Source organism: Monodelphis domestica, chromosome 1 (genome assembly GCF_027887165.1).
Source record: "Monodelphis domestica isolate mMonDom1 chromosome 1, mMonDom1.pri, whole genome shotgun sequence".
In the NCBI taxonomy this organism is placed as follows: Eukaryota; Metazoa; Chordata; class Mammalia; order Didelphimorphia; family Didelphidae; genus Monodelphis; species Monodelphis domestica.
The window spans coordinates 202,580,349-202,590,709 of NC_077227.1; the positions used below are offsets into that span (position 1 = coordinate 202,580,349).

The 10,361-nt window shown below is 47.8% G+C and overlaps 1 protein-coding gene across 1 annotated transcript in view; it reads right to left on the bottom strand.

Annotated features, from left to right (window-relative positions):
- PLCB2 (phospholipase C beta 2) overlaps positions 1-6,009 on the bottom strand; it is a 41,410-nt gene extending 35,401 nt beyond the window's left edge. The window contains exons 1-2 of the mRNA XM_001380986.3: positions 5,595-6,009; positions 620-697 (exon numbers count right to left, since the gene is read on the bottom strand). Coding sequence (XP_001381023.2) covers positions 620-697; positions 5,595-5,678 — 162 coding nt within the window. The 5' untranslated portion in view covers positions 5,679-6,009. The remainder of the gene's footprint in view (positions 1-619; positions 698-5,594) is intronic.
- Positions 6,010-10,361: the final 4,352 nt, after the last annotated feature.

Sequence of the window (10,361 nt, forward strand, 5' to 3'; positions counted from 1 at the left end):
CCAAGCTCATTCCCTTGGACAAATTGCTTCCCTCTGGGAGCCTCAGCTTCCTTTTCTGTAAGACGAGGGGCTCCTACTAGATGGTTTGTATTCTTTCCAGTCGTACAATCTTACTTTTGGACCTGTGTGGGGACCTAGGGGAGGGCAGCCCCGCTTGGATCTGGGGATTCCGCCTTGCCTTCTCTTTCCTTCCCTTCAGTCATCCTGGCTCAGACCGTCTCTCTTTAGATTTCCCCAACATTTCATGTGTCAGATCACCCCAAAGCCAGGACTTGGGAGCCCGGGCGGCGGCAGCCACTAATGTGTGTATGGACCGGGGGGGGGGGGCGGGGGGGGGGGGGCGGGAGGGGCTGCTCCAGTTTTCCAGCTGTTCTTTGAGAGGAAGTGAAACCCTGACCTCGTGGTGGGAGGGAGGCGGGCCTCCTCTCTAGATTCCAGCCCTGCCCCTCCTGTTCCAGCGGGAGGCCCCGAGGGGGAGACTTTGGGGAGCTTCTCTCCTGGGGATTCTCTCCTACGCGCACCTCTTAGAGCTGTCTCCTAGCTTATCTTCTCTCTCCTACGACCCAGGGCTTGGGGTTGTATACCAAGGCAGGGGGAAGGGGCTACGGGCCGCCCTCACCTTGCTTTGATAGGTCCAGTACAAATAATATCCCTTAGGATCCACTCGAAGGATGACCGGGGAGGCCACTGAAGTCTCCTGTAGAGAAAGAAGAAGCTCAGTTCCATGGCCCAGCACCTGCCTTCCTCCGCCTCCTTCCCGATGGACTTTATCCGTCTTCCTGTCTCCCCCCACTGAGGCCAAGCTGGGTTGTTTCAAGGCACCAGGAGAGTAGCCCTTGGCTCCAGCTCTCTCATAAAAAGTAGTCCGGGGGCAGCGAGGTGGCCTAGAGACAGGAGGTCCTGCAACTCCTCTGCAACTTAGAGATATTGCATACTGCAGTGGTTTGCCATTTCCTTCTCCAGCTCATTTTACAGATGTGGAAACAGAGGCAAACAGGGTTAGATGACTTGCCCAGGGTCATACAGCCAGTAAGTATCTGAAGCCAGATTTGAACTCAAGAAAATAAGTCTCCCTGATTCCATGCCTGACTCTCTCCACTGTGCCACCTCGATGCATATATGCGTGTGTGAGTATGTGTGTATCATAGATGTGTAGGCATGCTTCTGTTTTCTCCCCTGTAAAATGGGGATAATAACAGCGCCTACCTTCCAGAGTTGTAGCGAGGGTCAAATGAGGATAATTATAAAGAACTTAGCACAGTGCCTAGCACATAGTAAGCACTATATAAATATTAGCGATTAATATCATTATTATTATACACATACATACAAATACTTCCAAGTTTGCAAAAAAAAAAATGCATCCTTGTAAATTAGGCATTACAGCCATTATGGCTCCCATTTTATAGATAAGGAAATTCAGCCCCAGCTAAGCTTTTCTAGAGACATATAGCTATTAGGTATTAGAAGAAGGATTTGAACCAAGGTCTTCCAGACTCGATTTGCTATATATCATCCTGCCCTGTCCTTTCTTCAAGGTCCGGTTCTGGCCCCACTTCCTCTCTTAATCGGTCTTTGACCATCCCAACTTGGAGAGAACTTTCCCTCTTCGGAAGTTTTCTAACACCCTGTGAAAGACCGGGCTATCCCCCTATTCAAGAATTCCCATGCCTCCCTATTACCCACAGGATCAAATATAAAATTATCTATTTGGCTTTAGATTAAATTAGGATAAAAAACCTTATCTTCCATCTTAGAATCAATACAGTGTATTAATTCCAATGCAGAAGGGCTATAAAGGATGCCCACTTAAAAGGGAATTAAGTGACTTGCCCAAGGTCACATAGGTAGGAAGTATCTGAGGTCAGATTTGAATCCAGGACCCCCTGTCTCCAAGCCTGGCTCTCTATCCACTGAGCCACCCAGCTGTCCCTTAGTATTGATTCTAAGACAAAAGTAAGAGTTTTTTTTTAAGCGATTAGCCATAATAGACCATATTAATAGCAAAAACAATATAGAAACAAAATCTTTTCATTTTGTTAAAGATACTAGAAAACAGAAATAAATTAACTGTTCCTAATTAAGATAAAAAAAAATAAGAAAACTAGCCTTACCCGTTATGGAGAAATAATAGGGACCTTTCTAATAAGATCTAGGATAAGACAAGGCTGTCCATTGTCACTACTATTATTTAATAGGGTTCAGAATATCCCTAGCAATGGCAAGAAAAAGAAATTGAGGGAAGCATGGGCAAAGGGGAAACAAGTTGTTATTATTTGCATGCAAATAAAATGAGATAATATTTGTAAAGTGCTTTGCAAAAACTAAAGCATTAGGCAAATGCTACTTCTTGTTATTATTATCTGTGCCCCTCATTTGGCATTTATTATGTTCTGCCTCTTTTAGTGAGTCCTCTGTTATGAATGTCCTGTATTACCAACTACACCCTAAGCTATTTGAGGGAATCACAGGATTAGAGAGTCCAGAGGATATCTAATCCCACCCCTCTCATTTTGGAAGGAAAGGTAAGTGACTTGCCCGAGGTCCACAAGTAGTAAGTGGCAGATCAGGATTTGAACTCAGGTCCCTTGACTCCAAATCTAACAGTCTTCCCACTGTGCCCACACCGCCTCCCATGGATGTGCTGTGTCTTATTCCTTATTGTACACCTGTTGACTAGCACGGGACTCAAATCCAACAGGTGCTCCATCTGTGTTTCTTTGTTGAAATCACATTAGCTGCTTTGACTGCCAGACAAGTGGAAGCTGGGGGGTGGCAGTCATAGGGGTACTGATTTGATGAGGAATTCAGAAATCTTTTGTCACTCTGCCTTCACCTTGGCCTGGTTATACACGCTTCCTACTAGAAGAATTAAGAGAGAACTTCACCTTTCACCTTGGAAACTCCTACTACCCCCTCCTACGCAGTGACGCTTCCCCTTTTCCTCAAAAAACCCCAAAACAACCCAGAAAACGATCCCTTCCCTTATTCACGTAGTTCAAGGGTCAAGGCCTGTCCCCAAGGGGACCAGATTCACTTTCCTACAAAGTGGCACTAACTGGACAGGCCCAGCCGTCTCAGATTTTTTGACTGTTCAGAACACTGGTGTGACTTTAGCAAGCCCCAATTCCCTAGGCTTGAGGGTCCTCATTTATAAAATGCAGGAGTTGAATTTTTAAATTTATTTGTCCTTATTTATATAATGCATGTGTTGCTCTAAATTCATGATTCTATGATAGGTAAAATGAAGGAGATGAACTAGAGGACCTCTAGGGTCCATTCCAGCTCTAAATCTCTGATCCTATGATCCTAGGAGCTTATACCACCTGAGTGCCATAACCAGGAAAAATGACTCTTCCCAGGAACAACTGGTCCACATCTCGAGATCTAGGAAAACCACCCTAGCTGGGCTTCCTCTTCCTTTCCCCTATGATTCAGAGGGTGCAGGGAGTTGGGATGTGGCTTTGATTTCCAGAGTTTCAGGAAGAGCTTCCCACAGTAACTGCAATATTGGATGATGATCATCTGGGAAAACCTGGCATCTCTCAGCAATGCTAAGATCTGGGACCATCCTGAAAGACTTATGGCAGGGGATGTTGCCCACCTCCAAAGACAGAACTGTTGGAGTCATCCTTCATATCAGTGTCTGGTTTGATTTGGGGGGTTTTATTTATGTGTGGGTTTGCTCTTACCAACAGAGACCAATATGGAAGTATTTTGCATGACAATAAAAATAAAAATTTAAATTTAAAAAAGAAAAAGAAAAAGAAATGAGGATTTCCTGGATCCACCCTGGTGTTCTTGCTCGTGTCTGGTTCTTCCACACCCTTCCAGCTCCCCAGGACACAGCCACCATGCTAGTCTTTTCTTCCTCCCACTGCTTCCTCAGAGAAGAAGTTCCTAGTTTTCTTTTTAGTGGTCCAAGGGCCCAGGAGAGCCCAAATAGAAGGGGGGTTTAGGGGTGTGTGGATGGGATGAATTATATGGAGACACAACAGGGTTAGGGGACATGAAGAATCAGGGATAGACTAGAGGCACAAGTATCCATCTAGAAAATGAGGCAGATTATTTTTTCCATCAGAGCTGATGAGACAAGATTAAGAAAGTTGAGCCCTGAAGCTGAGAAAGGCAAGCTCTAGTCTCATCTTTACTTGCTGTGACAATGCCAAGGGCTCTCGGAAAAATCTCCCACTCACTGGGTATTCAGAGGGGTCTTCTATGATCTCACCCTATCAGAACCCTTCCTCTAACAACCTGTAGCCCCTGCTCACTGGCCCCAGCATTCCTCTATCCTAGAAGATGAAAAGCCTTCAGGAGAAGGAAGAAGGCCAAAATCCTAGTCTGAGGACCAGACAGGAGTAGAATGAATCCAGAAGAATATACTGGAGAGGGGACTGAGATTCTGTTAAAATTGTCCCTCTGCCTAACCCTGGATACTGTTTGTTTTTTTTTTTTTACATCTCCTGGACTTTATTCCTCTTGGGAAAGGAAAGGAAAGGAAAGGAAAGGAAAGGAAAGGAAAGGAAAGGAAAGGAAAGGAAAGGAAAGGAAAGGAAAGGAAAGGAAAGGAAAGGAAAGGAAAGGAAAGGAAAGGAAAGGAAAGGAAAGGAAAGGAAAGGAAAGGAAAGGAAAGGAAAGGAAAGGAAAGGAAAGGAAAGGAAAAGAAAAGTGGTTGCTTGGTTATATTCCAGAGATCTCTCACCCTTCCCCACCCCATCTCTAACCCCTGGGAAAGGACAATGTTGTGACATGTTCACAATTATCTTCTAATTAATGCACAGCCACACTTCTCAATCCACTGAGTCACCTAATTGTCCCTACAGCAGCCCATTTAAAACGACTGATTTCCAACCTTCTTCAAAGGCATGTGTGGCATGGTAGGTTCGAATCTAGCCTCAGACACTTCTTCACTTCATGACCCTGGGCAAGTCATTGAAAGTCTCTCCGTTTCAGTTTCCTCAACTGTAAGGTGGAGATCATAATAATGCCTGCCTCCCAGGGCTGTTTGGAGGATCGGGTGAGATCTTAGAACACTGCCTGGCACAAAGTAACAGAAATGCTTGTTCCCTTCCTTCCCCTGTCCTCCTCCCTGCACTCTCCCACCCTGGAGAACAATCCTTACTCTTCCAGTTAACAGTGAGAAGAGACAGGCAGAGAAGGATTTTGAGGTCACTGGTAGAGACAGACCACCCTTCTCCAGGAACTGCCACGGAATGGTCGAATCCACGTTCAGGGAAATCCATCCAGCCATCCATCCCATTAGAGTTCAAGCATCTCGAGAGCAGATGAGTTCATTCTGTCTTTGTATCCCCTGCCCCTGCCACTAAGATAGTGCTTGGCATACAGCAGGCACTTAATAAGTGGCCGATGATTGAGATGCTCTCTGAACAGCAGCCACCCACGAACACCAAGAAACAGGGAACGACCAGCCAAGGACACAACCAGAGGACGAGGAACGAAGCCCTCAGCCCAAAGCCCGTCCCAGGTTGGGGGAAGCCAGGCTCCCTCCCTGATCTCCCACCCCTGTGCCCGGCCCTCCGTGCCAGGGCCGGCTTTCTCCCAGAGTCGAGGCCCCCCTCTGCTAGCCCACTCACATCATCCCACTTGATGAAGCGCTCTCCTCGGGTCAGGTAGCTCTTCAGCTCAGGGGGCAGCAGGACGGGGTTCAGCAGAGACATGGTGCCAGGGCAGAGCCGGGCATAGAGCTTGGAAGAGGAGGGCGGTGCTGGTGGGCAGATGGGTGAGAGGCTGAGCAGAATGAAGCCCGTCTCACATGGTGCTCTCCACCCCAAGGAGCCCCGTCTGGAAGTCAGCGCCCTCTTATGAGATCCAAGAAGTCTAGGGGCAGCCGCCAGGTATCTATCTGCATTGCAAATCAGTGGCTGCCCGGGCACCTGTGCCCCCGGAGAAGCTGCAAGAGGAGCGCTGGCTGGCCTAGGAAGACTTCTCTAACGGCTGACAGGGAGGCCATAGTTTCCTTCTGCTTCAGCCCCAAACCCCCACCCCTAGGACTTCCTGCCTCAGGACTTCCTTCTCCTACTTCTCTATCATGCTAAAGTTAGATAGATTGGGGGTGCCAGACTCGAGATGCTTTTCTAGGCTAGCCAGGGAGGAGGCCCCAAAGGGGATCAGAGGACAAATGCTAAGACCACAGACAGAGGGATGGAAATTGGGGTCACCTGGGTTAAAAGCATAGAAGGACATCTCACAGGATCCCAGGATTATAGATTCAGAGTGGGAAGGGACCTCAGAGGCCATCTTGTCCAACGCTCTTATTTTATAAAGAGGAAACTGAGGCTTTTTTAAAAAAAGAAATCATTTTAAAATCATTTTATTTTGCTCTCGGTGTCACTTGAGTAACTAGATGAAATCTATTTAATGATAAACTTTATGATTTTAAATGTATTTTTTGTGTATTTAAATTTTAGAAACAAAAAACACTAGACCCAGTTGGAAAAGTAAAATCAATAAATAAATAAACTTGGGGGAGGAGGGGAAAGAAGAAGAAACAGGCCCACAGAAGTCAAGTGACTCGTCTGAAGTCAGTCTAGGTAGTAAGTGGCAGGGATGGAATTTGAAGCAAGGCCTTGTGATGCCCCATCTGTGCCTGAGTGGAGGGAGTAGGGACCGGAGAGAGGTAGTCAGAAAGGACTGCAGGGGGAAAGGGGAGAGCCAGCTCCAGGGAACCAGATTTAAGGTAATAGCTGGAGGCACCCAGTGTTTTGAATAAGCAAAATTTGCTGGCTGGCCTAACCACTCTTTCTCAATGCTTCCTCCCCATGAAAATCAGATGTAAGTGAGGTAATCATCACCTCTCAAACATGCCCCACCCCCATCTCCTCCTTCAGAGTTTCCTGTCCTTTCTTCCTCCCCAGCCTCCCATTAAGTCACCCTTTCCAGCTTCACGGACAATGGCCGGGCACCTCGGATCCCTCCCTTTCGTGTGGCTGCCATGGACTCCTAGACCTGAGTCATGCCCCTCGTGGAAAGCCCTGGGGAGCTAGGGGCTGCCCAAGGACCCCAGGACCCTCTGAAAGCCTGAGCACCCTCCCAGCCCTCTCCTCCAGGCACTAGCTCCCTGATGAATGGGGGACAGCACTTTGGTCCTCCTCTGTGGAGCAGAACAGGGCCCACTTCCTCTAACCTAACTGGCTCCTCTTATCTTCCTCCATAGCAGCCCAGGAGGGGAAGCAAGGAGTGCCACCCACCAGCTTCCTTCCCCTAAAAGGCGCCTGTCCGGCTGCCCCAGGACCTCGAGCAGCTCTAGGGTGCACAACAAGACCCTGGACCCCATGAGATGCCCACCTTTCAGCTCAGTGCTAGCAAAGAAACCAACATGGGAGCAGCCAAGCAAGGTGGGCAGTTGTCTGTCTTTGTCCATTGGGAAGTCCACACCATTCGGTTGGGAGAGGAAGAGGAAGAGGCTATTATATTTAAAAATTCTTCCACCAAAGCAGTCTAAAGACAGAAGACTGGGAGCTGGACCAGGTCATCACGAAGAGCTACCCAGCTTCTCCATGCCCTCCCTGTCGCTTAACTCCCGCATCCCCTCAACTTCTCTTTCTTGTTGGCCTCCTGTCCCTCTCTTTGCCCTTGCCTGTCTCCCCATCCCCCTTGAGCACCCTTCAATGAACCCAGGCCCCAGGGAGCTCCTCTACACTGATCAGGTTCCTCCCTTAATCCTTTTGAATGAATTTTGCAAGGGAAATCCCAGGTCCTTCACCTGGAGTCCTCTGCACCTGCCAACTACAGAACACAGTCCTCTCCCTCCTCATCTGTAAATCCATCCTCTCCCCCCCCCCAAAGGATGAGGCAACCAGTTCTTTCCCCCTTCCATTTAATCTAAAAGCCCAGACTTCTTGTCTCATTTCACAGGTTGGGAAATTGAAGCAGGGAGGAAAGATTTCTTTATCTGTGGCTCATTAACACCAGAACAGGAAATGGACTTGGGAACCTCAACTCCCAGTTTTAGGCTTAGATACTTGATCTGCAAGATTACCCTTGAAATTATCTGGGAAAGCCCATCCCTAAATACAGCAGAATAAAGTCCCGTTCTCAACTGAAAGCATCAGAACTGCTTGGCAATGGTTCCTGGGACCCCCAACGTGCCAAAGATCTTACCCATGCCCCCAGCCTTAGACCCCATAGGGCACAAAGAAGGGGAGAAACCCAAGAAGTAAGGGATTTAGGAAAAGTCGTCAATTATGTGCTTGGAGAGAAATCTCTGCAGGGTAGGATTCAAATCTGTAGTCTCTCAGAGGCTGGCTCCAATTTAAGCTTAAAGAAATAATCTGGTCACAAAAGCAGTGTTAGAGTTGGAAGGAATATTAGAGGTCATCGAGGGCTTTTTACAGATAAGGAAACTGAGGTCCAAGGAAGTGAAGTGATTTTCCCATGGCCACAGAGGTAGTCAATAACAAAAATGGGATTAAAATCAGGTCCTCCTCAACTCTAAAGCCAAATTCCTTTCCACACAATTCATTACCTTCATTTTATAAATAAGGAAATTGGGGGGCCAAACACAACTTCTTGGTGGCAGTTAAAACTAGAACCTGGGTCTTCTGCTTCCCCATCCAGACCTCTCTAAACTCACTAGTTTTTTCCTGGATGTAGGTTGTCTATACCTAGTTGTTGCCTTCACTTAGATTGTGAGTTCCCTTCTTGAAATCAGAGAGTCTTTTTTTTTTTGCCTTTTCTTTGAAATTCCCAATGCCTAGCACAGTGTCTGGTACAAAATAGGTGCTTAATAAATCCTCATCGACTGGCTGATCTCCTCCTACCTGACTAGAAAGGCATTCCATTTCTAATCCTCTGATTGAAGGCAGCATAGGGTAACGGAATGAGTCCTGGATATGGAATCATCTTGGAAACCCCCTTGTTGTACAACTGAGGAAACTGAGGCCCAGAGAAGACAAGGGATTCACCAAAGGTCACATAGCTAGTATGTAACAAGGCAGGATTTGAACCTAGACCCTCTGACTCCAGGACCAATAATCTTTCTTCTGTACCACTCTGAACTCAAATCTCAGCTGTATCACCTGCTAGCTTGGGAAAGACACTTCTCCTATCTCAGTTTTCTCATCTATAAAAATAAAAGGATTGGGAGTCAGCCCAAGAGATGGGAGGTCCTGGGTTCAGATTTGGCCTCAGACACCCCCTAGCTGGGCGGACCCTGGGCAAGTCACTTAACCCCGATTGCCCAGCCCTTCTGGCTTTTCTACCTTGGTATTGAATCTGAGACAGAAGGTTAAGATTTTACAAATTAAAAAAGAAAAAGAAAAGATCAACTGCCAAAGTCTCCTCCCCTCTAAATCTATTATCCGTTGATTCTGTCATTCCCCCTAGGAGAAGATGTGTGCCAGCCCCTCCCCGAACCGCCAGGAGATTGGGATTCCCAAAGACCTGGAGGCTCAGGACCCCTTTCTCTGCCTTCCACCCAGCCAGCCTGGTCCCCAGGGGATGAGTCGTGCCAGCTTTGGAGCGATTCCATGTGCTGCCGATGCTCTGAGCTGGATGTGACAGGCCCTCCCAGGAGCGCTTCCCTGCCTCCCTCCCTCGCTCACATCCACTCTAGCTGGGGCTAAGACACAGTCACCCCCGCCTCAGGCTGCCAATCACAGCCCCCGCAGAGGATAACCGAAAGGGTGAGTGTGCCCCCTGCCGGGCGCTTGAGGCAGCGACACTCCAGCACGGCTCGCCTCTCCCAACGCCTGGCTCTATGCCCTACCAATACCCACCCGAGCATCTCCTACTCTGCCTCCTGAACGCTGCCTCCAAATGGGTGCCGAGCATAATAAGGACGAGCTTCTCCTTGAGCCTGGACGCGGATCTCGGCGGAACGTAGCCCGACTTTTGGCTGCGGAGAGCGAGAAAATAGAGTCTTTATCCACACTCGCTATTGTTAAAGCTCCAAATGTCGAGGCAGGAGCTTGGGGAGGAGAATAAGAGGACAAGAGAGAGGACTTACTCAAGTTCAGTATTTAACTCATTGGTTCTGCGGCTGAGACTGGATGGCCTCTGCTTTGTCCAAGTTCCCTCTCTGGGACCCCAGAAGTTACAATGCAGGATTTGAATCCAAAGCTCAGACTCACAAAATCCAATTTATCTACCTAACCGGGGTGGGGTGGGGGTGGGGTGTATAAGAATAGAGATGGCTTTGGAATGGTATCTATTTTTTAAGTGTTCCACCTTAGAATCAATACTATGTATTAGTTCCAAGACAGAAGAGCCATTAGGGCTAGGCAATGGGGATTAAGTGACTTGCCCAGGGTCATACAGCTAGGAAGTGTCTGAGGTCACATTTGAACCCAGGACCTCCCATCTCTAAGCCTGATTCATAACCCACTGAGCCATCTAACTGC